The sequence below is a fragment of the Zonotrichia albicollis genome, chromosome 1 (assembly GCF_047830755.1).
Source record: "Zonotrichia albicollis isolate bZonAlb1 chromosome 1, bZonAlb1.hap1, whole genome shotgun sequence".
In the NCBI taxonomy this organism is placed as follows: Eukaryota; Metazoa; Chordata; class Aves; order Passeriformes; family Passerellidae; genus Zonotrichia; species Zonotrichia albicollis.
Window position 1 is genome coordinate 85,553,175 of NC_133819.1, and position 27,881 is coordinate 85,581,055.

The 27,881-nt window shown below is 41.0% G+C and overlaps 1 protein-coding gene across 7 annotated transcripts in view; it reads right to left on the minus strand.

Annotated features, from left to right (window-relative positions):
- The window catches only part of COBL (cordon-bleu WH2 repeat protein), a 157,901-nt gene extending 133,286 nt beyond the window's left edge, over positions 1-24,615 (minus strand). For 6 of the 7 annotated variants that reach the window (XM_026791774.2, XM_026791773.2, XM_014265156.3 and 3 more), the window contains exon 1: positions 23,520-24,349. In XM_026791774.2, the coding sequence (XP_026647575.2) occupies positions 23,520-24,037 (518 nt within the window). In that variant the 5' untranslated portion in view covers positions 24,038-24,349. The other variant, XM_074546285.1, reaches the window with a different exon arrangement.
- Positions 24,616-27,881: the final 3,266 nt, after the last annotated feature.

Here is a 27,881-nt window from a genome sequence, read left to right on the forward strand (position 1 = left end):
GCGAGGGAGCAGAGCGGGGCAGAGAGGCCCAGGCGCCACCCGGGGGAGCTCTGCTGCCCGCGGCTGCCGGAGCCTTCCTCCTCCTCCTCCTCCTCCTCCTCCTCCTCCTCCTCCCTTCCCTCAACCTGAGCCCAGCCCGGCCGCAGTGCCCGCGCCCCGCGCTGTTCCGGCGGGTCAGAGGGGACGCTCCGACTACCTTTTAAATAGTGCTTTCAAACACTATTTTTAGCTCTTGCTTTCTTATTGTTCACGGTGGAAAACAAATACAGGAGCCAAAAGAGAAATCCCCTTTCCTCTGGCAAAACTGCGCTAATTACGCCATCATTAGAGAATGAATTTAATCGAATCACAAAAGGCGTCTGGGCTAACCCTGGGCCTGGGGGAACAACTGTCTGGCTGATTTTGTCACAATCCTTAGAGAAATAAAACTGATAAATGTTTAATTCCCTTGAAGTGCGAATCAGCACTGTCCATTACATTAAAGGGATAACCCTTCCTTAACCAATGAAATAACCTGCTTCCAAGATGTCTTTAACATACATATCCTATTACCAAAGTTTATTTCTGAGCAACGTCTGTTTGGCAAACTATCAGTAAAACTGAGAACTTTTATATTTTTCTATTAAAAAACACACAAAATTTATGAAAGAAAACATGGACAAGGCATGGAGATTTTAAACTCTTTCCACTTACCATTACACCAAAAGTGTCCATTATTTAAAAATGTATGCAAATATTTACTTATAGTGTTTTATTTTAACTTAGAAAATGGAAAGGAGTAGATGATTTCTCATGATCATTTACTGATTTTACAGTAATTCCATGAAACAACAGCAGTAATGTTAATCCTATAAAATCTGGCCTGGGACAGAATAGTAGCACATTAATTGCAACTTCAGGGTGGAAGGCATCAGGAGAAATAGAACGAATGTGAAAGCCATATTTGTACAAACTGAGAAAAAGAGAAAAAAAATTAACTTGCTGAAACAAAGAAAATAAAAATAAAAGAAAGAAATAAACAAAAGGAGAAGGACGTGGCCTGCCAGTTTGATCCTATCTTGGCAACTGCTGGCAAGAAGGTATGCTAAAAATTGGAGTACTACAAAGCTAAAACACTGATAAGAAGATGAAAAAGCCTAAATCCAGTAGGGAAACAAGAAAGAGGATATACGCCCCTTCTTCTGAAAAAGGTCATTTTTTTACACTATTCATTGCTACTGAACCACTACTATGTGTCATAATAAGGAGAAAAATTTTACATTTTCAGCAAAATTCATGACTGTTAATTACATGTAAGGAAGTTGTTTAGAAATTGAGAAGAGGAGGAAGCAAATGTCTACTCTCTCCAAACAGCAACAGCAGGGCTACCAGAAGAATTAGATGTATGAACTACTAGATTTGCTGCTTTGTGCACACAGGGGGATTCAGAGCTGGGGTTTTCTGTACCTAAACTACAGGTATTTCCATTAGTTAATACTCAGAAATCTGTCATTCTGCAACTCAGCCCTCAGTTTAAAACAACTCACTAATGTTTTTAATTACTTTTTAAGACTGCCAGTAACATTCTACCCAGACTTATCCAAAGGCTGTCTAAAGGGCCATGCTTTCCAGCTGAAAAGGGTCTGCAGGGAAATTTAGTACTGCCAGATACCCAGTGTATCTGTTCTTTTTTTCAGTAATCTGTTGAAAGCTAATCTTCATTGAAAGCTAATCTTCAGTATCACAAGTGAGGCATTGTCTGCGACAGAAAAAAAAAAAAAAGACCACTGTCTCTACTCCTGTTGCATATGCTATAAATATTCTACAGTATCCCATTTTGGAGCAAGAAAGAAAAGTGGAAGCAGGTTTTTTACAGTCACTATAGAGAGACTATGCATCATGTTGCAGAAAATAATAAACTGATGGAATAAAACCAGATGCCTTAGGCGTATTCAACTTCCTGACAGAAAAATGCTTTCTATTACATCAGTCATTCTACAGCTTGATCCAGAGAGCTTGATCCCAAAGCAGTGGCTGTTTTCCTCACATCCGTTTTTCCTCACATCAGTTGAATTAAGCTGCCATTTGGAGTGATTTCACACAAACCCCTCCCTAGGTAGATCACATGGTGTACCATATCTATCTGAAAATAAAAATACTTTTGTAGGATAAATGTCATAAATCTACAACTTCATATCGATTGCTTTAGAAAAGATTTTTTTTTTGTCACATCAATTTACTCATCTCTGTTTAATTCTTGACTAGATATCCTGAACTCCTTTTCTGTTCTAGATGAGCAGAACATCCTGGCATTGCCAGTGGTTGACGTGAAGTCAATCAGTATCATATTCCATGATTTCTCACAATCTCTTTATCTGATGCCAACTACTATGACAAAAAACTAAGTGAATACTCAAGTTTGAATATGAGATTCAAAGAAGGGGAAAAAAGCATGCACATTAACACTTTCTGCACTCAGGAATATCCTAAAACAAATTACTCTTTCCTATTCTATTGCTATATCTTGCATTTAAGAAACCTTAGACATTGCACTATCAGAGGGGCTGAAATACTGACTAATGTAAGGGGTCTGACATCTGTCCAGCATGAGACAATGTTCTTGAAAACTCAAGAACCTTGTTGGCATGTTGCAGTATTCATTAAAAATAAAAGGCAGTAATTGCTTTTTCATACTAACAGCTGCTGGATTGTGAATTCACCAAGAAAACACATAGCAAGTGAAGCAAATGTCAGTACCTAAGGACACCATATGCTAAAAGGAGGATTTCCAGATCATAAAGAGGTAATGAATGGGCTATTGCTGAGACCCAAAAAGGAATCCCACTGAAGCATGTTTTTAATATATATTATATCATTATACATTTACTACAGAATAGACACTGATATTCTGATATTGAAAGCTAAGGACAAAGTAACCTTCCTCCTATTAGTCTGATTTAATCCTTGGAAATGAGCTCCACATTCCATCCCATTATCAGTTTGGTCTCAAGACTAAATAGAGAAAACTGCCACTTTAGAAATGCTCCGAAGTTTGTCTTTCTGTATAAAGTTTATGGTCCCCAGCTGCCACAATCCCAAAGATAATCTGTACTTTGGTATTTCATGACAAAAATTTGGCATTAAGGACAGTCAACTCAATATCACATATTACTAAATACAAAGAACATATATTGTTTTTTTGAAGTGAAAACAGTTCATATGTTAAAAAGACTAAAGAAAAGGTATTTATGTTGCCTCATAAAAAGATTCAAAAAATAAAATCCCTAGCTTTTCATAGCAGTGTCACCAAGAGACACTGGGCAAAAATTACCACTCTGTTTCGTTATAGCGTATAGCCTCTAGTGCAAGCTATCCATCTCCTTTCACGTCCCATCAAATCAAAACTGTCAAGTGAAACCACCTGTAAAATCTCTGCTTTTAACTATCCTTTCCAGTCAGAGGATCAAATCAAAATTCCACATACTTCGAGGATCTAAGATGTTCAAGGCACATGTGTTGTTACAAGCAGCAGCCTGCTTTTGAACCCCTCCCTTCATGCCTTCACCACTTTATTTCAACACAAACCTGCAAGTCAGCATCTTTACCCACCTATCTGCCACAAAAACTGGCACAAAAAGCAGTAGGAATCTGAAAGCTGAAAATCACAACTGAACTGTGAGGGAAAAAGTAGAAAGATTTCCTTCTCATGTTACCTTGGGTGTATCACTACAGGTTTCTTCAAATATAAAATCCAGACATGTGTGCCACCTTTATTTTCTAAAACAACCTATATGAAGTTGTATATTTATGATACTCACTCTGTAATAGCATTTTCATTTTCAGATAGATATGGCACACCATGTGATCTGCCTGGGGAGGGTTTTGTGTAAAATCACTCTGAACAGCAGTTTAATTCAAACTGCTAAGTGTCTCGCCTCCTTCATTTATCCTCCCAGGGCAATGAGGGAGAAACAATTTCCGTAGAGGGACCAGAGCTCTGTTTTGCTTTTCTTGATCTTGGATTTATATTTACAGCTGATCATCAGCAAGTTCTGGTAACTAAATTACAACAGTTCCTCTGTATGCACTCAGCAAGGATATGAAAAGAAAATGCCCCCACTGCTACCATCCCCCATCCCCAGAAAAAAAAAAAAAAAGAAAAAAAGAAAGCAAAAAAGGAAAAAGGAATTCTCTCTCAGAGCCAAACCTCAGCTTACACAACATGAATCAATGCATCTCTTTTGGTCAGGGGTTTCATGGGATCCCAATGCCACAGAAATGCACAGGATTTGCCTTGCCTATGCCCTGTTTCTTTTAAACTCACTCACGCCCTCCCCTCTGAAGTGGGTTTATAAGAGGGAACACCTGTGTTATCTTTGAAACACTTTGGCCAAGAATAATCCAGCACATAGAATGAGGCTCTTTTTACACCTGCCTGCTCAGCACAGACACACGTGTGGCCTGGCTGAGTGGTCAGAGCCAGCAGCAATGGGCCTTCCTATAGGGCAGCCGAGTCAAAGCAGAGGCTTGGCAGGGCGCAGCCTGACAGACACAGCTCGGCACGAGCAGGACAGGGCCTTGAGAGGTAGGTGTAGGCAGCAGGAGAAGCACAGTGGAAAAGGCAGACTTGACAGGGTATGAAATGCATTGACAGGAACAGGCAAGGAGGAGAAAGGCTGCATGGCACCTGACCTGTGTGAAAACGTGCAGTGGAACGCTGTTAAGGAGGAGCTCTCTGCAGGGCCTTCCTTACGGATTGAAGGCTTACAACACCTTTAACAAGCACTTCTTTATATCCCTCCTCCTCAGCAAGGCTCTTTGTCCTATGCCATGAAAACCCAAGCAGATCTCAAACTCAGAGATAACATAAGCCTTCCAGGTTTTTACTTCAGTCTTCAATATCTCCATTCATGTAGGTTAAAAAAACAAAAGGATTTTGTCTGAATGCTTAAGCCGTATTTCCCAACAGCTGGATCTGTTGGAAAAATCCACTGTCAATGTCATAAAACATCAATTTGCTCATCTGTTACCAATGACTACTGTGTGGTCAGGGTCCAGGACAACACTATAATGAAAGGAATACATAAACCAAAAGACATGCAGTGAGAAACTGTTTCTCCTTTTTTTGTAGCAGGGCTGGACTGGACTGCATTTTGCTTGGTATTATAGTATATTAATTTAGTGTTGCAGTCACAGAACTGTGTGACTGCATCACCCATGTCCTATTCACAGCCAGCAAGAGGCAACACAGACACAGGAGGGTATTCTCTGTAGAGCACCTGACTTCACACACTTGGGACACCTGCAGTTACACCTTCATTTGCAGAATTTACCTGTCACAGGGACATGAACTAACTGCACTTCCGGGTCTAGTAATTCTGATCTGCAAGGAAGTTTTATAAAGATATGTTAGGCCATACACTAAGGGAACATAATTCTCACTGCAAATCCAACACAAATGTTTTACTGAAAAAAATAAAAAAAAAGAAGATTTTTATATATAAACTTTGGATGTACAAATAAAGGTTTTCAAGGGACTCCTCTAACTTGTATCTGAGGTATTTTAGGTTCAGCAGCAGCAAAGGAACTAGAATAAGGATATAGGAGGCATCAAACCACACACGTGCAATGATTTCTGGGCTACCTCTCCCCCAGAAGATGCTGCACTGAAGCATCCAGTTCTTTACACAGAAATCCAAAGAGATACTTCAATCAGCCACTTCAGAGATGGAGTCTGTTTTAACACAGTTTCAAAGGACATAAAATTGGACAGAATATGCATACACCTAAGTAAACAATTTAATCCCAAATGCTGTTTAAGGTCATGCCTACATGATCTTAAAAAGGTTTGTTCTGCAGACTCCTTAAATGACCTCACTGGCTCTTGTACACAACGCCAGCTCAGGTTTGGAGACCAAAACCTCAGACAGGTTATCCCTTCCAGACTAGCTCCCACAATCCCCAGATATTAAGTTATCATAAATTATAAATATTTTCTCTATTTTAATCTACCTTTTAAAAATTCCTATACGATTTATGTTAAAATACTGTAGGAAAGGTTCACATCTCACAAAAAGTGTCTCAAAACCTACCAATTTAGACTGAAATACTCCTGATTTACAATTGCATAAATTAGTGAAGAGTGAAGGTTATGGTTGCTTTCTTCCTTATACATGCTATGGACAGGACTCTGCCTCAAAATTACAGGAGAGTTATCTGAAGCTTTGCAGATCATTCATGTTGTCATTACCACATGTACCCAGGCTATCAGGAAGCACTAGAAAATGAGGCACACTGGTACAAACAAGTTGAGGAGAACTAGACCAAATAGGTCCCGAATATCTAAGTCCTGTTTATAAAGACAACATAATTGTTAGACAAGTTAGAGACTTTGCTAGTGACAAAGGCTCACAGTAAACTGCTGTATGGGGGAGATGCTAATTTCTTTTAAGAATGTGTTACATTAAGTAACAGATTTTTTAAAAATTAAAAAATATTCCAAACACCAAACCTGTAGCTGCTCTTTGCCTGGTGATCACAAAGAACTGCCTAATTCTCTTCCTTTTCCATCCCAGCTGCTACACAACAGCAGTCTCAACCAACACATCAGCTATGCAGCAGAACATTTTTAAATCCCTACTAGAATGGGATGTACTGTCTGGAGGATTTACACCAAACTACTCTGTTTTTCCATAAATGATAAATTACAGTTGTGTACAAAGATGGAAAAGCAATTCCTTGCCAAAAGGCAACTAAAGAATCACACTCCTTAATTTCCTTGAAAAAAAGCTACCAGAGGGTAACCTCTGTTTTTCCTTTTCCCAAAATAAACCCACCCCCATGCTTGTACTTGGAACTGGGTAACATTATATGTTCTTCACACATATGCACTATTCTACCAAGGTACTAACATGTCAATTAAAACTTGATAATGTAACATCTCTATACATACACACATGCAAATACAAGCAATATATCTTTTTTTTCTGAGAAGTTATATGAATTCAATATTTTTCCATATTTAAACTAATATAGACAGTGACTATGCAATCCAAAACCAGCTATGCTTTTTTGGGAGTTGGGGGAAGGCACTTCATTACTCACATAAAACTGTACTGACTGTAACTTGTTCCCTGTCTTTCACACAGATGCTTAACTCTTCAGAAAAAAAAGGAGGAAAGATCTAGGTTAGTTGCTGGGCTGTTGAGCAGAAAAGGATTCTCAAATGAAAACAGTTGTTTGAATGTTTCTTCTTCATCCTTTCCCAGAAAAAGAAAGTCAGAGCTGTAGACCTGTCCTGTGCATCCCTCACTGAAATAGCCAAGGAGTTCGTGTCTAGAGCCTTCTATCAGGATCGTCTTTCTGACCCTTCGTACACCTAACTGAAAACCTCGCTGCCAGCCCCAAAGCCTTAACTTTTGACTGACCTTCAGTCAGATCTGGTACTGGAGTGGAATTACCAGAGGAGGATAACTGAGTAGGATACAGCACCTTCATATGTTAAATCACTGCTGCGTGGGTGTCCAGACGTGAGTCTGGAAGGGGTCCATCTGGGGATTTTTTTGTTTAGTTTTTATTGGGGGATTAGATCATAGTCACTGCCTCAAAACACCATAAACTCACTTTGTGCCTGTGATAAGGCTGTGACTAGTAAGCAGACTCACACTTCTCAGTTGGAAGGCTTGTTTCCCTTCCACAATAAGGCTTTTTCCCCCAGTCAGCAATAACAACAACAAAAAAAATCACAAAACCTTTCAGTGACATTAGGACGGTGGTACGCATATATCATGCTTCGACCTATCTGTATCATTTTGCATCTGTTTATACTACAAAATTGAATCATCCTCACCAAATTGATAAGCTTATAAAAAACTAACTTGAACATGCTCTTCAACATGGAGAAATGGTGACTTAAAAAGTACATTTTTACATAATCATTAGCTTAAGATATAAAAAAATTCATTGATGTTCAATATGAAGTAAAGCCAGACTCCTCAGCACTTTTCTTACAGCTCTCTTACCCTTTTTTCTCATGATCTTTTATTTGGATTTTCCTGCTTGGCTACCACTTAAATCACATCATCTCATAGTCCTTGGTCATATTCTAGAGTCCCATCCAGTTGTAATCTCAACTACTTCTGACAACCGTCAATGGTTGATACCTGTTTATATTAAAGGTGAAAATGAACGTAACTCTGGGTTTATTAATGATGCCCTTATAATGTTATTTGCTATTCCAAAGATTTTTTGTGGTTTTCACTTTGTAACTAAATACTGCCAGCAATCTCCTTGCCTTTTCAATACTTTTCGAATTGCATGTCCTAGTAGCAAATGGTGCGCAATAACGACAATTTATAGATGCAGCCTGTACTTTCAATAAAAAACAAGTTGCCAGTCGCTTCAAAAATAAAAATCCTCATGGCTCCATGACTTTCCCTTGAGTCACGGGTAAAGAGCAACTAGATGCTAGAAACTCTGAATAGCCCACACACCCACGCTTCATGCGCCCAAAGAAGATCATTTCCCAGCAGATACTTGTGGACTCATTGCTAACGATCCAGCTGCTAATTTAGCATCTGCTCTTGCTCTCGGGTTACCAGCAGGTCCCTCCCTACCCTACAACCCCGCTCTGAATGGGTCGTACTCACGCACAGCTTTGCTTCTTTAAAATACATGGGTATATTTAGTAACAGTAAGAGACTTTACACGATAAGGAAGAAGCATGGTTCAGATTAAGTAGGTAAATAAAACCCAATCAACTTAATCAAAAGCAGGTTTCATAAAACAAAAGTCTTTTTGATTCGGTCATTTCAGGGAAAATCTGAAAGACGGATAAAAGCTATAAAACTTTATCTGTAAGAAAAAAAATATTTTTGTTACCCTCCCCCTTCCCTAAAAGACAACTTGCTGCAGTTTATTTAAACTAGAATTTTTTCACTAAGAAGCAAAAACTGTAGAGATATGACAGGTATTTTGTTGTATAAAGTGAAAAATCTCATATTTTCACAAGGGTACTTTTTTTCAAAACTGAATTCAGTCATTAAAACATTAATTTTCCAGCAAAGCTGAAAGCAAACTGCCAACAGTAAAGTTCTGAACTGTCACTCAAGACTAAGTTGGTTTTGTAGATAAAAAGGTCCCTGCTGTTTGCATATTGCATTTAATTTCATTATTAAAACTGAACTTCCTGACTTATATAACCATATCATAAAGTTACACAATATTCACTTGTTTTGATTATTAGGGAGTTCTGATTTGGGGTGGAAAAGGTAATATACTGAAGTACTACAGCAATAGAACTCTGTCTATTCAATCTGTACATACATATTTTGTCACATTTTGACAATGTACATGCAAATTTCACTTTGTGATAGAAAAAAATAAGGGAATGAAGTATTAAATGCTATTAGGAAGGGAAGACATTTTCATGGTAAAAAATAAGTACATTATCACATACTCAGCTCTCTCATTAAAGTGTTCATTGATGTACTGTTCTATTATATTTCTTTATGTAAAAAGTAATAAAGATGGCACATTGTGAATTACAGACTGATCTAAGCACAGAGACATACTCAGACATAATAAATGAATTGATGGTAATATTTAGATCTGTATGCAGAGGTCATATGGCTTGTTATCAGTTTTATGTAATTACAAAGGTATAAAGTAGGCAATACACTGGTGTTGTCTGAGCTTGAAAACAGCTGGCATTAGATTAAGTGAGAAAAAAATGCTAATTCTATTCCTGCCTATATCCTATCTATAAGCATAAATCAATGGGTGTAACTGTTTCTTATAACACACTGGTTGTAAAATTTATATCTAAACATGTAAAACGTTATGACTATTACTATGTTATACAATTTAACTTGCTATTTCATGAATAACATTTTTTCCCTTTTTTCTTCTGCAGGACAGTAATTCTCAGTGAAGGAAGGCAGCAGAGAGAACTGAAAGGTGTAAGGGAAAAAAAATCCAAACAAGTAGCTTGAGGAAAGCAATTTATGCAGCTGTGGACTTCGAAAACTTCCTTCGAAAACTTTCCTTTATAAATGCCCTGCTATGAAAAGTCAGTTTGTGACTTTCTGGCCCACTGTCATTGTAAGGACAATTTTAAAAGACCAAAGTGCTGCTTCACTTCAAGTGTGGGGAATCAGAGCTTTGCTGAGAGATACAGGCTTGCAGACGAGACCTGAAGGGACCAAGGAGCACAAGACCAAGCAGAATGTGGCTGTCAGATGACAAGCCGTGGCAAAGAAAACTCCTTCCAATGCTTGTATAATGCAGCCCCCAAGCAATGATAACTTTACTCCAGATACAAATTCAAGGACGCAGTTCACCTCTTCTATCATCCCACAAAATTAGAAACTTGCTAGAAAGAATTAATAAAAAAGGCCAGGAAGAATTGACTTCACTAACAAGGGACAGTTTCATTTTTTCCAAGTGTTTTTCCAAGTGAGGTCTATTTACCCTGAGCTCCCAGGAACATACATGTACTTTCTGACAATTAAAAAAAACGAAAAACAGCCCACGAAGATCGATCTCCACCACTTGTGAAATCTGCAGGCAACAATGCCAAGCCACAGAAATATGCTGACTGTGCTATACAAGCCAGTAGAGAATTTTGGGGAATTTTGAGTCTGCATCAGGTGTCAACATGCCTGCACCCCACTGTGCAGCAATAAAAATTATTTTCCTCACCTCTTATCTTCCACATGTATTTCTGAGGAGCACAGCAGTACCAATCCTCTCTATATAGGGAGAGTTTAATTGGTGAACACGTGGTTTCCCCTGTGTATGGAAAATTTTATAATCTATAAGCTTGAATGGTCTGTCAGATAGTTATCCCCATGATGCCATCCATGACTGCAACATTTGTTTGAAGTAAATAGATTGCAGAACAATTCTGGAAAGACTGGCACAGCTGTACGACTCAGTGGACATGCTGGCTGCAGAAGCAAGGTCCCACAGGGTAGCATTTATTTCCAGTATTAATCAACATATGTTGCCCAAATCACAGTTTTTCATCTGCAACTCAGTGAGAAATATGAACACATTAATTTAGAGACATGCTGCCATTTTCAAAGATTCCTAAAATAATCACACATTTCCTTTTAAATGCCGAGAGAGCCTACCAAACCAGCAGGATAAAAGAAAAATCTGTTTCTTTCTACAAGCAGTAAGCTTGCTCTCCCTTGTGCTACTGATCAGTAAGAAGGCTTGCTGCCCAGACCACCTGCATGTGTGTGAGACTAGAGCTGTGCAGGAGCATCTGCAGCCTAATCCTCACATCACTCCCAAGCAGTTCTACAGGTACTCTTCACAAACATCACAGAAAGAAGCCTCCAAAACAGCTTCCTGTTTTGGAAGAAACAGCTTCCTGTTTTGGAGGACCTCTCTACACCCACAAAATTTAATTCCCAAAAACTGAGGTATTTTCTGATAAGCATTCTGATAAGCATGGAATAAATCACAGGTACCTCAGCAGGCATGAAAGTAACATGAAATCTCCAATTCACTTTTTTCCTGAAATTTTTTAAGAAAAACTATCTCATTGCTGGAAGATAAAGCAATGCATTTTTAGTCTCTTAAATGCATCCCTATAGTACAGCCAAATGTTACTGAACTTCCTTATTTTTTTCCTACACACAGCAATGCTATCCTGTAAAAGAAACAAGGGAATATATTTCCCCTCATCAGTTGTCTGGATGATTTGCTTGAAGGGTTGATCTCTACTGCAGGCTGACGTGCACGTCCTCTCAAATAATGGCAGAACAGAGCTCTCTGCTCCCAGACATTTTATGTAGCCTCCTATTCACATCTGGCACCAAAGTTTTGCACACAGACACTGCTTATACAACAACAGCCTAATATTCTATACAACTGTACACTGAGTTGTTTGTCCTCTAACAATACAGGTGAATGGTAATTTACATTAAAAAAAACCCCTCAAAACTCTTTTCAGATACATCACTTTAATTAAAAGATAAACTCATGCCCTTAAAAAAGAAATAAGATAATTTTTTTTTAAAATGATAAATCAATATTGTCAGTTTCTTTCCAAGTAAGTTTAAGCTAAACTGTACAGTATGAAGTAGTTTCAGACATTTTTTCTCTCTATCACTTCAATACCAAACTTCATTTAAAAATCTGAAATTATTCTCAGGTAGCAAATTAGTATATAAATAATTGGCAACTCACCGCAAGCAATATTTCTTTTCAAGTAACTCCTTATGAAAATGAAGCAGCACGGGGAATTTACGGTGCTTTTTATGGCAAGAAATCCATGGTATCTGTATAAACAGGTTTTATACTTCAGGCAGTTTTAGATGTGTAAAGTATTTTCCAGTAGACCTGGATCTCATTTTTAATAGGAGAAAGTGTGGTATTTAACCACTTGAATGCAAAGATATTTCATTCCAAAATAACTATGGCTAATTTGAGAATACTCAGTAATAAACAACAACTATATACTTGAGCAGAACTCCTAAATAAGACTGGTGCAATGGAAAGACAAGCTGTAGGCTTTATTAAAAAAATATAAGCAATATCTAATGTTGCAAAAAGAATAAGTGAGAACAGAAACAAGTGACCTCTGTATCCTTAACCAGTATGAACAATGTCTTAGCTGTAGAATACTGGTGAAAAGATGGCATTTTGAAGTTTACCATCACATAAAGAAAATCAACTATAAAAGGAACACACAGAGAAATGTACAGACTGCACTCACTCATCTTTACCTAAACAACCCCCTCCTTTTATAATAAGATACCAAATTTTTGTTACTTTAATATGAAACATAAACCTGAACCCCAGTAAAGCACCAAGATCAGTGTGCATCCACAAGTATTTTCCTGATTGCCCAACTGAAGACCACGTTGGTCCCTCTCATACTTGTCTGATGCAAGAGTAGACTCAGAGATTTCAGCCATGCTGATCAAAGTCCCATTTTCAATTTTGCATTAAACAATTAGCAAGTGCTTTTGCTGCTCTTCATTCTCTGGTAAGTACAAGCAGACTCTTCAACTCTGTCTCAAGAGAGTCCAGTAGACTGTGGGGACAGACAGACTCCGAGTCTGCTCAGTCCTCAGCAGTCATTTTGTACAATACTACATTAACAGCCTTAACAAAACTTTAAAGTGGGAAAAATGAAAAAACAGAAGTGCTTCTAAGAAAAAATTAAAGTCTTTGTTTATCTTATATGAGGCTGGAAAATAGCAAATGTTACAAAAAATAGAAAGAAATACTACATCTGAGTCAGGAGAGGGAAGGCCCTGTATTTTGATCCTGGTATCATGTGCTAAAATCACCTGAGACATTATTATTTGTGCAATAGAGCTACTAAAAGCAAATAAATCAAAGAACAGCTTGCACCCACTGATAGCAAATAGCTCCAAAATTCACAATTTGTCTTCTTCGGAAAGAATTCTACACCACAACTATAATCAATCTTCTCTAGAAGAGTAAATATTTGTTGCAGAATAATTAATTGCTCTTTCAGGAATGTATTCTCTTCCTTCTTACAAATCCATATAAAAGCTGGAAGGGGAATTCAAGTATTTGATAGGAAGTTAGGAAGAAAAGCATCTTTATGTTGTCACTTTACTGTCAGCAACTTTACTGACACCATGTCATGACATTGTTTAATCATCAATAGAGCTGTGCTAAGGTAGTCTTTTCTGAACTGTTTTATAAAGTTAGTACAATCTAGAGGACTTGAGAGGAAGGAAAAAAAACAGCCAATTAAATTTATTATTTAAAACTGCAGTGTAAATTTTTATCCTTCTCCTACCTACACAGGTAATTTGGAAAATCCACAAATCTCTGAAATTAAGATAAAATTCTGTTAGGTAATGACTCATGTAAAAGGTGATTTCTTTCAATTTTAAGTTTGATCCTGGGCCCTCTGTTCATCATATATGGATATGCCTGTGTTTGTCTCTCAACAGAAAAGCTGGGTTTAATAAGAAGAAGCAATTCTGCACTAACACATTATATTTCAGAACAACAGACTTGATCAGAAAACAGCAATCTTCGACTTGCTAGTGTAAGAGCAGGAATAAAAATAGCTTCTGGTTTGCAAAAGACGTGAAGGAGTTGGAGAACGATTTCCTGCCACACTCTGGTTGCTCCCTATCATGCCTATGTCAGTCTGGCTCAGGTAAATCTCCTCCCACACACAGCCTAGTGCTGGACAATTTGCATCTTCCCTGGATAAATGAAGGGTTGGGGACTCACGAAGTGGACAACGGTCCCAATTTGTCCCCCTCAGAACAAGTCACTACCCAGGGAATGAAGCTGCAAAACAGACCTTAAGCCATATAAAATAAGACAGCAAAAAGACTGCATGTCCCAGGAAACACAGAGCAATGCACATCTGGCAATATAACATTATTTTAGCATGGGATGCTGCTCTGTGTTGCTGTGACATGACCGAGTGACTCTTCAGTTCAGCAGAGAAAAAGAAAAAGGTAATTAAAAGCAAAAAAAAATTAATAACTGTGTTAATTACAACACTGTCAGTTTAGAAACATGGTCTGACCTAACTGTAGCTGTATTTAATGAATTGAGAGAGTCAGTCTTAGGAGTGAGCACCTGAAGGTGTCACAGTACCAAGATTTTAATTGTGGCACAAGCCAAAGGCTGGCCTCCTTCCCAAGAAAGCCCTGTCTTAGCAGTAAGCGTTCCTCAGAACGACCACAAGCAACACGACCAGCCCCCTTAGAGCACAGAAAGCTGTGTTGACACTGAAACGTGAGCTGTACCCCCAGGGAAAGCAGCAGTAATTTATTTATTATCCATAAAAGAGTAGGCTTGGTTCCAAAAGTACCATGAGAAGTTATTCAAAAGAAAAAAAAAAAAAGAAAAATAAAACCAAACTTAATACCACAAAAAGAAACAGAAGGAATCTGGATTTGTACCAAGATATTGCCTCCTCAACACCCTGAAGCACTGCTGAGAAGTTCAGAAATAAAGCACTGCCACGGGAGCAGATATTGAAGAAAAGCACAGAAAACGTTTTTTCTTCCCACTTGTCTGAAACTGTTTATTGATTTTGGAGACTCCTCTCCTGGCAAACTCAGACAAAAACAGGGGGAAAATACACATTCTGTGCACAGTAAGAGCAGATGTGCCATGCTTGCTGTATTTATCTAGGAGGTATTTTTGCTGTCTATGCAAGATAATGACCTCAAACATAAAAAGTGCAGAAAAGAAAAATCATCTACGCACAGAAGTAAGAAAAAAATTAAATAATATGTTTTTTCTATAAAATAACCTGGAGTTTTTATTTATCTTTTGGAACTTACTAATGCAAGGAAAAAGTTGTTATCATAAACAAGATAATGCTACACAACAAAAGATGAGTGTTTTAAAGAGTTTGAGTAGAATTTACTAGTTAATTTTCTCTTACATCAGAAAACTGCTGTCATGGCACTCAACAAATCTCCAGGGTGAGCACTGAAGAATGCCCACTGTGGAATGCATGGGGCAAAAAGGAAGAAATGAGCTTTTAAAAGAAGTCATCTAGATAATCTAAACCAGAACTTTCCTCTTGTGTCCCTGGAGATGTTTGCCTTGACTGAGATGATTCTGTAACTGGTGGATTTACATATACTACAGCATGGGGACCTCCACGCAACCTCAGAGGACAAGCTCCTGCTCCAGCCACCACCACACCACCTCGTGGCATCACGTAACACAAATACAAAGGAGAAACACTTCTCCCCTCCCCTGCAGAAAAACCAAGGACCGTGCTTTTTCAGAGAAAAGAGGACCAGCAGACTAACAGGAATGACCGTCAGACTTTGGGGATGGCAACAGCTGATCATCAATGGTGTATTTGTACTCAGGCACTTGAATTTTAATGTTCTTTAGTCTAACCAAGGCACTGAAATATTACCAAAAATCAGTAATGTAGAGAGGTTTTATATCATCTTACTCTGAATGGTAACAAGAATGTTTATTGAAACAACATTTAAAAATTCAGAAAGCATCTCATCAACCATTGTTATCTATTTTAAATCTGTCTGTGTGGGCTTCAAAAAAACAATGTCATTAACCCCTGCTTACTGAAAACCAACAATTTTAGTTCCACTTCACAATAACACCCCAGTAACAGTCAATGAGATCAGCATGCATTTATATAAATAGAGCCTAACACACAGGAAAGGAAAGTAGGCATGGCAAACAGAGAATCACACACTCTTGGTGAAAACGTAAAGTAACACTTATCTGATTAAGTACTTTTGGATTGATACTTGCTGTTGGAACCTTACAGTATGGCTATATTTAGAACACTGATAATATAAAGTGTAATTTTCCTGCTCAAGCTCCATGTCAGAGGGATGATTTTGCATGTTACCTGTTTATTCTTTTGAACAAAGGAAGTTTTCACTGTTAGCACCACAACACCAGCGCAGCTGAGGAATTTTCTCATTTCTCTATTTTCTCTAGCCTTTGAGTCACTAGTAAGAGCTTGCTACAGAAACACCAACTACAACACAACGGATTCAGGAATACTGAGGCTCACATCTGTCTGGCTTTTCACTCAAAGGAAAAAGGAGGACTCCAAGCTGTGCGGTGGTCCTAGCAAAAGGTGCAGTAAAAGCTACTGCAAGTTTAACCCTCAGCCCTTCCTTTGTCAAGCAGATCCTTGAACATGGGTTTCCTGTAAGAGAGTTCCCTAATTACCTGGTTGATGATTACTTAAGTGAGGGATTCTCCACCACAATTTACTGAGCTGTTCCACTTTGCATACACACAGCAACATTGAGAGGAAGAAGCAGATCTCACAGACCAGCCTTGAATACTTATGCACAGGTCAGCCACATTTAATAAAAAGAAGACACTAGAGAACAAAGAACCAGACCTGAAAACGCAGTCTGTCTACTGCACATCTGCAAGTACCTCTGGCCAAACTGCACCACGTCATTTCTACCTTTCCTACCGGATTTAATGATACTCATCATGTCAAAAAATACTGTACCCAGGTTGCATTATTTTTTGACTACTAGAGAAAGCTTTGTAACCCATGTTTCATCACTGAAACTGTAAGGGACACTGAGAACTCTTTTCCATACAACACATGCCAAGGAACACACAAAACACAGCATAATATACAATCATCATGTTGAATTTACAGGAATAAGAAATTAATTTTATGGTCTCATAGACACTCAGAATCTGGAAGCTATAGTGAGAACAAAAGAACATAGAAAAACCATCCCAAATTCATTTTTTTCACTTTCTCTGGTTATTACAACTCTACACAAATGCACAGCACCTGAGGCAAGCTTATTAGCTGAGGAATTAATAAAACTGCAAAGACATGGTTTCTGGTATGAGGGGACAAAAGTGGGTATGAGATGTTGTGCATCTCAGAGCACATGTGTGCCCTCAGAGCACAGCCATGCCAACAGCTTTGGGGCTTGCTCCTTAGCACAGGTCCAGTCCCTGCCTCATCTCTGACACTCTCATGCTGAAACTATGACAACAATACACTATTCCCATGAGTTATTTAATGATAAGCAGCCTGACTCACTGGGCAACTCACAGCTCTGGAAACACTCTCTATATTAGGAGGATTCATACATTAATAAGAGTTGTAATTCCCATGACCTGGAAATGCAGCCATTTCTAAGCAATCCTTAAATCATAATTTTAGCTGGAAACATGGATTGTAGGTATTTTCCACTTCCTAGTTTCTCATGCATAAACTGGCTTATCCCACTATGGAAAAAACAATTTCTAAAGGCCTGTCATTCTCTTACAAGCAGCATTAAAGTGTGAAAACTGTCAATTTTCATGGAAATCACAATGCCAGAGCAACACAAAAAGCTGCAGTATACAGAACACAGTCGTTGCCAGAAAATCAAGTGTTTGCTGATGCTAACAGAGTAGCTAAAGCCCATACACAGGGGAGCACTTGTTAAGGCACTGAATTGCGATTCAGGAGGAGTGAGGTACTTCCCTAACTCTGTCACAGGCCTCCTGGCTGCTCTTGGAGCTGGTCATGTAAATGTGTTCACACTTCTGCCTATATAAATAATATGGAATCTTCTACATGTATATCTTTAAGCCAAATGAATATTGTTAAGAAGTCTTCATAAATGCTTGTGAGATAATTCAAGTCCGTGACAACAGAAGTCTACATGAGGACAGATGATTAAGAATAAATGCACGTATTCAAGAGAACTCTCATTCCTTTGAAGGGAAAAAAAAAATCTTTCATTCTGGCCATAAGCATGCATTGGGTTCTGAATTGCTTGGCAAAAAGAAATTTACCACACATTAACTACAAAAAAAGCAGCCATGTATTTATTAAAGTGACTTCAATATAAATATTTAGGAAGTTCTTTTCATTTAAGGGCCAGCATCTTCTGAAAGTGTACCCAGGAGAGCACTTGAAACTGTAATTAATGCCCCCTTCTCCAGTGCAGCCTCCTGCAATTGACTGTTAATGGTGTAGCCAGCCCAGACGGGGTGGTAAGTAAAATCTGTCCTATCAAAATATTCCTGCAGAGCACAGAAATGATTCCATGAAGACTAGCAATTTGACCAAGATGTAAATTTACAGGAGCAAAACCTGAAGAAAAATGAATCTGAAAGTGCAAGGGAAAGAACATGAACGGCAACTAAGACAGGCGACAGTAAGAAAGAGAAGGTTCAGTATCGTCTAACGGTGGCAAGAGCGGCATAAAATGGGAAGATAAAAAATTATAAAAGATTTCATAGGAACAAAATAATGAGAGACAACTGGGAGATGGGGAAAATCAAAACAAATCCAGAATATTTTGGACAGTACTGAAATGAAAGAAATTTTAGAAATGAAAGAAATTTTATAACACCATTTTCTACTCTGGCAGATTCTGAAAGAAAGGAAAAGGGGAAAAAAAGGAAAAATAAGATATGAGAAATAGAAATTTAGACTTCAGAAAGAACAGCTGTCAGGACTGGATTGCATTGCATTTATCTTGCCATTTGGTTTACCCTTACAATTAGTATCCTTATCTTCAGCAATCCTGAGATATTAGTCATGACTGAAAATACAAATCTGTTACAGTATATTAGCTCAACAGTTACATTCATTTGGAGGTGCCAAACACAGAAAAAAAATTACCCTGTTTCATTCTATGCAGTAGCAAGAACAATTTTTCTGTCATTACTACCAGAGTTCTATTTAATGTGATGTATCTCCACTGACACAGAAAGAAATACTTTGGGCCCAGACTGAGAGGAATACAGGGTTAATGTTGACTGTGGTGCCAGGAAAATGCAACACAGAGAAGCTCCCTGTCTCAGGTGGACACGTAAGAAGTGCAGTGAAGTGAAATCAACTGAATTCTGCAGGAGTGGTCCAGATACAAATAATGAAACAATGTCAAGGCCAATGCCAAAAGCACAAGTGTCAGTTTTGCGACTGGTCAAGGCAGCAATCTTGAAAGTTGCTACCATGCAAGGATAGAACAAGGGGGAATGGCTTTAAGCTAAAAGAAAGGAGGTTTAGATGAGATATTAGGAAGAAATTTTTTACTATGTGGTAAGACAGTAGAACAGGTTGCCCAGAGAAGCTGTGCATGTCCCATCCCTGTCAGTGTTCAAGGCCAAACTGGATGGGACTTCGAGCAACCTAGTCTAGTGGAAGGTGTCCCTGCCTTCAGCATGAGAGCTGGAATGAGATGATCTTTATGGTCCCTTTCAAACCAAACCACTCTGCGATTTTCCCACACTGCTACTGAACATTTCTGGTTGCAGTCATTGCCCTTTGCCATTCACCACTTTGTACATTACACAGAAATCTCAAATAAATACAAAACATAGAAAACATATAGAAATTGCTCAGTTTTCCAATTAAAAACTAATTACATGTTGTTTCTTTTTACCCTAAATTGTGCAACACCTGGAGATGAGCTAGAGTATGATATAACTGGTGTTACGCAGACTAAGAGATGTTCTGTGCACAACAGTGCTCTCCAGGATTTCCTAGACAAAAAAATAAAATCTTAAACACAATATTAATTTTTTAAGCTGGTTGTACAGTTTTACAAAGTAACATGCTTAACTATGTGTAGTAGTTATAAAATAGTAAGAAAAACTTTCAACAAGTTGAGATGTGCAACTTGCTCTGTAGCTGGGGGTTTTCTTTCCCCAGTTCTGCACGTAAACATTACTAGTATTTCACATCCATATCTGACTTCCAGAGACACTTCAATCCAGCAGGGAAGGCACTCTAAAGTAGGTGTGCTAAGATGTGCCTGTATTTTTTAGTACCATAAGCCCCTGTGAGATAGCAAAGGAAGTTGAAGCACAGAAAATAAAGGTCCTACTTAAAGAAAGCACTCATACATCCAGTTGAATACAGAGGCTTTCCTCACATTTGCCAGACTCCAGAGGAAGCTTTTCTGTGCTCAGACATAGGCACGAAGATGGATCCATAAACTGCTGGCTTTTATGGGAGGTGGAGATGACTTCAGTGGACAGGGAAGATGCTCTGGTCTTTGCAGGGCTCCTAACAGAGCAGAACAGAATGGATCCTTGAGCTTGCAGTGCCGTTTATGACCAGTGTAAGTCTGTCATGCCAAATTGTGGTCAAAAAAGAAACCAACTGAAACACCCAGTGAAGATTCTCTCTGTTCTCCCTAATGAAACAAGGGCAGATACTAACAGAAGGATACTAAACAAGTGTATTTGTCTTTTGGTATCCATTGCATAATCACAGAGTAAATTGTCATTTCTACTTTTTCTACTGGCTGTCTTACATTCACTTTCATAAATCAAAATAACTGTTCATTAAATAAAGCATTATGTACTCAGCAAAGCTTCTAAAAAACTTATGTCTAGCAATCAGTAATAATAAAATTATTGGTTTTGAAATGTGCAATTTTTTTTGAAACTAAAAAATTGGAAAAAACCCTGCAACACCAGCACAAATTGCAGTTTTTCCTTTGCTATTTAAAATAAACGAAGAAACAAAACCAAAAAACAAAAGCCCAACAGTATCCTTCATTTAAATGTGTAATTCTCAAGGAACTGTGCAGTGGAACACACACAATCAATTTATCTGTATAAGCACACAGCAGAGTGGCTCTACCCTGCACAAAATAATACATTAAATTTGTTCACTGTTTAACAAGGGAGAGTCACAATATTGCTGTTAATGATTTACATAGAGACAAAACAGTTCTGCCTAAATTTTGTTAAAAATTTTGAAGCTACAGTCATTTTAACTTCCCTTTCATAACTGCAAGCTAAGCCAATCAATAAGCTGGAAATGTGTATAGCACGTCTTCTGCCATGAAAGGAAGGTATTTCTGTCACAACGGCCTTAACAGCCAGAGGCCCTCAGCCACACTCCACAGATGCAGTTCATGTCTGGATTCACATGGAAACCAAAAAGGACAAAGCTGTGCACTTCCCTGACCCTAACAGATTTCAACACTGAGTGAGCAAAATCTGATTAGGGATCAAACATCCACCAGTGTCCAATATGGATGATAGCAACTGAGGGAATTATGAACCATTCAGTGAAGTCCCCTGCTAACCAGCACAGACACATCCAGGCTGGGAAGGTCTGACTTGCAAGAAAAGGCAGCAAAGAGTAATTCAAGTCTGAAATGAGCTCAGATAAAACAGGCAGTCACCTCTTGGTGCACATGACAGTGTTGCCATCAGCTTCCACATGAGCAGATTAGCACCCACACACTTTGTTATACAATATCACAAGTGCATCTGCACCCTACCATTGGATTCATCTTCTTGAGCCATGTCAGGAGCAATATGACTGAAGTTAATGCAGTTACTGTAACTTCTGTTCATGCCTGTGATTTCTGAATCTGGCTGCGGACAACTTTACACAGATGAAACTGGTTACAAAAGGATTTAGGAGTTTTATTCAGAAATGCCCCCAGACCCCAGTGGTCCTCTCTGAGATGCATCAATGACATGGGTTCCTATTACAAATTAATTTTTTTAATGAATCTTTGGATTCATTAAAATGCTGGATGCCCAGCAATCAAGACAAATTTTTAGTCAGCACTGCATCTGAATTACTCTTCAAAGCCCACGTGTAAATTGGCACCATAGATCTCCTCTCTATCAGGATTTTAGAAATCAGCTGTACTGTTACATCAACTAAATACAGAGAGGGGAGGCACCTTACATCTACCACTCTTCCTTTAGGTTAACCTAAAAGGTCACGATCAAACAGGGTCAATTTCATCTGGAAATAAGCATTTTATTTACAAAAAGAGCAGCAAGCTATGTCCTACTCTGCAAGTCAAAGAAACATGGCACACACTGTTTCATTACCACAGCACTAGCAATGGCATCTTTTCTTCACTCCCTGCTCCCTGTACTACTTTCTGTGTACACTGCAAGGTTCCCTATTAAATACAAACTAAGGAAATGAAACTGAACAAAACTACTGTAGCCCACTAGCACATACTTTAGATCTATTTCCTACTTTGTTGAAAATAAATTTATGATATAAACATTAGAACTAAAAATAAAAAAAGCTGCTGAAGCAATCACAGTCTCTTTCAGCCTGTACAGTGTGAAGTAGAGCAGTAAATTGCAGCGAGCAGACAGCACAGCTCTTAAACTTGCCCAGCTTTTGCTCTCACAAAAGAGATCACTTAGGACCTCATCGTGCTGCTGCTCTCGTCGTTTAATTAACGGACTAATAAATTCCACTGCTGGCATATCTTCTACTTGTCTGTTCTCTTGAAAAACCCCTAACCCTCCCGCGGTCTGCACTCGGGCTGACCGCTGCTTAGCAATAGTGCTGCCAGAGCGGTGCTTGTCACCAAAGGCAGGAGGTACTGGGAGCACTCACTGCGGTCTCCCACCAACCTCGGACAATTTTGGGCACTTTTAATTCGCGGTTGGCAATGCTCTTCCTTCCTCTGCCGCGGCCGTGCGGTGGGACCGAGACCCACGTCAGGGACGGCTGAATAAACCTTTCAAAGGCTTCTGGCAGCTACGTCCTAGCGCTGGGGCAGACGGGCGTGTGGATGAGAACTCTGCGGCCGCGGGGGCTCCCCGGACCCTCCGCCGGGCGGGTCCGCCCCGAGCCCCGCCGCAGCCCCGCCAGTGTCCCTGGCAGTCCCGGTGGCCCGGGTCGGGAGCTACAAGCAGTGGCTGCCCTTCGTCCCGCAGGGCCGCACCGAACTACGCTCTGAAGGGAGCAAGCCCCGAACCGAACCGGCTCTCCGGCAGCCGGCCCGGGGCGCCCCTCCCGCGGGGCAAAGGCGAAGCAGGCACCTTTTCCTGCTGCTGACCTTTTTGCGCCCGAGCTCCCCGCCGTGCCGCCCCCTGCTCCCCGCCGTGCCCCCTCCGTCCCAGGTCTGTGCCCCGGGCTGCCCGGCCGCCGACACCTGCGCGCCGCTCCGAGCTCGGCGCCCGGAGGGAAGCGAGACAGGCGGGACGGAGGGAAGGCACCGCGGCCCACCGGCCAGCACGGCCGCTGTCGCCGTCCGGAGCCGCTGCCGCCCGTGGAGAGGAGCGGCGGCCGGTCCGGCCCGGTCCCGGCGGGAGCTTACCCGGTGGGGGGCTTGCTGGCCCCGGGGCGCACGAGGGTCTCCATGGCCGGGCCCCCTCGCCGCTTCTCAGAGGACGGGCCGGTGCAAGACGCGATCCCGGCAGCGGCGAAGGTCGGAGGCGGGGGTACCGAGAGGGAGGGAAGAACGGAGAGTTCAGGAGCGAGAGCCGCCCTCGCCCCCTCCCTCGCCCCCACCTCCCCCGCTCCCCGCCCCGCTGCCGGGCGGCACTGCCCGGGCCGCCGCCGCCCACGGCTGCCCTGCCCTGCCCGGCCCGGCCCGGCCCGGCCCGGCCGCGGGTGCGGGCGGGGATGCGCTGCGGGGGCGGCCCCCGCCCGCCTTACCCGGCCGGCAGGGAAGCCACGCCGCGCCGCGGGCCCTGACAGCCGGGGCTGCCCGGCCGGACCGCAGCCGGGCACGGCGGGGCGGGAGTCAGGAGGCCGAGCTCCGGGCGCGGCGGGGCTCGGCCGGCCGCTGCCCGGGCAGCGCGGAGTGCGGGGGCGCTGCGAGCCGGTTTCCATGAGACTGCCCGGCACAAACGCAAACACGGCCGTCGCCCCCGCGGGCACTGCCAGGGCGGCCGCCCACGCCGCCCACGCCACAGCGGGGGAGAGGAGCGGATGGGGTAACAGGCGGGGGAGAGGGGCGACAGACCGATAAACCCCCGCCGGCGCCAGCTCCCAGGACCCTCCTATGTCTCTCCTGCCACGAACTTGGCAAACCCAGTGCTTGTCAGGCGAGTGTGCCCGCAACTGAGCCGAGCAGAGGCTTTTCCTCAGCCTCACACCCTGAGCAGCCCTGGCTCTGCCACCTGAGGCCTGCTTCTCGTCACCTCTGTTCATACCGGGACATGTTTTTCTTCTCTCTGAGGCGGCACAAACAACTTTTAAAATTAGCAGCGGCTGTGATCAGGGAGAGGGGCTGGAGGGCCGTGGCACGGCAAGGCAGGATTCTCCTCGGGTTTTCCTCCTGCGGAACGAGCCCAGCACGGAAAGGGCAGCCCCAGTTCCCGGGCGGTGCGGGGCGCACAACGGCACAGTCTTCGCGGAAGCGCGGGCATCGCGTAAAAATCTGTGTGTGCTGTTTCAGGAATATCCCCCTTCACGCCTTTTCCCCAGAATATCGACTGCTACACCTGCGTGCAAAAGCAAAACCCGGCTGGAGGCGGGAAAGTCTACTTTTGTGTGTGTCCTGAGCCCGGCACACTCGGCGTTGGGCAGCCTGGCTTCTCCAGGTATTTCAAGAGTATTTCTGCTCCTCTCCATTTGTGTCATCTTGCTTTCCCGGCCACGGTGGGAGGTTGGCAGAGACAGGTCAGGCCAGCAGCCAACACTGGGACCAGGACATAGGAGCAAGCAGGCTGAGTGAAGTTACAGTTAGACACTCGAATGAGGAACTGGGCTGCTGCCTTACCTGGCTTTTAACCTGGCTGCCTTGGTGATAGTCACACAGGTTCTGCTTAATGGTTACCCCTTCCCCAAACCCTTCCATCCCTTCAGTTTTGAGCTCATATTTCTGCATACTCTGCCCATCAGAAAGTGTCTTGCCCAGCTCAGTAAGCACACAAGTAGATGCAAGCAGCTTCTCTGGCTCCAAAAGTGAGAGTTGCTTCCTCAGTAAGCAAGACTTGGCAAATAGGGGTCAAAAGTTGTGTGTGGCTGATGGCATTGCCATATGCAAAAAAACCCGTCCCAGGCAGACTGAAAATGCTTTGAAACATTCAGACATTGGATTAATTTGCAGGTAATAGAGGAGTGAAAGACATGTTCATCTTTTCTGTACTACATGACTGGAAGATCACGGGAAATGTTCACCCTTGTCTACCAAGGCTTTTGCATTATGATCAAAATACCATGTTCTATGTATTTACCCCAATGTATAACATAACACTTCTTGTGCTATAGTCATCCTTAACTTTATCTTCTCTCACTTTCACAGCCTCAAGTCTCGATTAGTTCCCATCTCCTCAGCAGACATTTAAGAATGCTGGCTTCCATTCCTTTCTCTCCAAGCCCTTGTGTGCAGGTACCTATGGGAGGCAGCTGCCTGTCCTAGCTGTATGTAGAGAAACAAACCCCCAAATTTGCAGAAGCAAAACATTGATCTCTAATTTCCCTGTTACCATGGGTAGAAGTTGACTGAGTCACCACAGTTTAGTAATTACCCCGGTCATCTGAGCCACATGCCGCAGTAATGAGCCACATGCATGATCCTAATTTGCACCTTTATGAAAATAAATAGGCTAGGCTGCATACTTTATTTTGCATGTGGATGGATTCAGTCACTGCATGCTGTCAGTTTCCATAGCTCCAGGAATGAATGGTCATGTATTAAACCATGGGATCTTGATTTCACAGCTCTGTTCATCATCTGTTCAGTCATTTTTCATCTCCTGTTTTTACTCCTAAATCATAATGAACTCCTCCCTATTCTAGAACAGTTGCTAAAGCTGCACAGGCACAAAAACCTCTGCAGAAACATCCAAATGTTTTCCCAACTGCATCATTAGCAAACTGCACCAAAAGGACTTCCCTTGCCTCAGCTGTAACTTCTAACTTTTTATACCTGAGCAGGGGTGTAATGTACAAAACGTCAAACTAGTATTTGATTTTTATGTTCCCTTCATTTTGTACAGCATATCAAAAGAGTGAAAGCCTATTAATTCCCACAGTCATGATCTTGCATCTCCAGAGCACCAGTGGGGCCAAGTGCCCATGTCCCCCATTCTTTAGTCACAAATATCTGATGGAAAAGCTGAGTGAAATGTGAGGAGTACACTGTGTGATGCAACATGGGAATCTGTTTTTCTCTAGGCTGCTTGGCACTGTGTCCCTCTTAAAAAGGGCAAAGGGGCTAATTCTAGTGTGCATTGTAATCCCCACAATCGGGGTGCTGTGCTCCTTTGTTTAGGCAAAGGGTATTAGTTTGGAGAGGGGCTATATGAATATTTGCCAATGTCATAAAATTTTGAGATTGGCATGTTCAGCTCTCCCAGTCTGTTTAACCCTTTTCTGTTTGTAGATAGGCCTCTTCAATATGTTTCCTAAGCAAGTCAATTCACTTGCATGACAAAATCCTTGTTGTAAAATAGTTTAGGCCTTTACAAATAAAAAATAGAAATCAATTATTCACCAGTGCAATTTCACATATATCCTTTGTAGAGTTTTCAAAATCTTGTTCCTATTTTTCTTGAGCTTCACTGCTAGGAGTATTACTGAATCAACCCTTTAAGGCTACATTTTTTTCCTACTAAAACTGGCCTGCAATATTTCAGGAATTTGAGTTTGTAGTATAAACGTAACTGAACACATAAGGAATCTAGTAAGACAAGTCTAATACCAAAGATTTTGTTTATATAGCAAAAAGAGCTTAAAATTAGATCAGCATTAGCTAGTATGCACCAGTTAACCAAGCCTTCTCTCAAGTCCAACACATAATCTCTTTCCATGATTTAGCTGTTTGAGGACCATCATAGAATCAGAAAACAGGTCTGAGCCTAAAAATGAAAGCAAAAAATAACAACCCCAAATTTATAGCAGGAAGCAATTGTGAATAGAAGGTAGTTATTGTGGTTAGGTTCAGGTAATAGCAAACTTTTTTAACCGCATAAGTCTTTTTCCCATTTTAAGCAATCTAGAAGTTGCAATTTAGGCATTAGTCCCTGTAAGAGAGTTGACTTACTGTACAATTGTAAAATTCCTGGCTATGTAATTATAACAATTGGAGTTGTGTAGCCTCAAGCTCACAAAACTCTTTCATTTTGCTACTCATAGTGAAAAAGAAAAAAGAGACAGGAATTTAGATTTTCAGGGCTTGCTGGGCCTTTTCCTTAAGTCTCAGAGCACCCATTCTTCAGAAATTTGTTTTGGGAGTTGGCCCTACATGTCCTGTTCTTTTTGTTAGGAACCTGAAATAGCTGAGAGCACAGTATATGCATTTTAGATGAATGATAAAAAAAATAAAAACATTTACTAGTTTTGAACAAATATTGTGTCATTGGTCCATAATAGCCTAATACACTATCAAATACAACTGAAGAGGCTGAATTTGCTTCAGAAAGGCACCATGGCTTGATAAGGGGGCACTCAAGGGGGAACAAGAAACAAGGATGCTTGCTGAGTCACATAGCAAATTGCCAATAAGTTTCTGCTTCATCTTTTGTTCTTCATTCTTGTCTTGTGTGGTGCTGAGAAGCCTCCTCTGAGACTCAGTGCCAAACTGCACTTGCATGGCATCTGCAAGAGAGCAAAGACAGATCCTGCCCTGGACAACCTCGGAGTTTTGGAACAGCAATTTTGTTTTCTTCATCTTTTAGAAATTTATATGTAAAATGTCTGTGATGTCAATTGAGGATCACAAAGATAC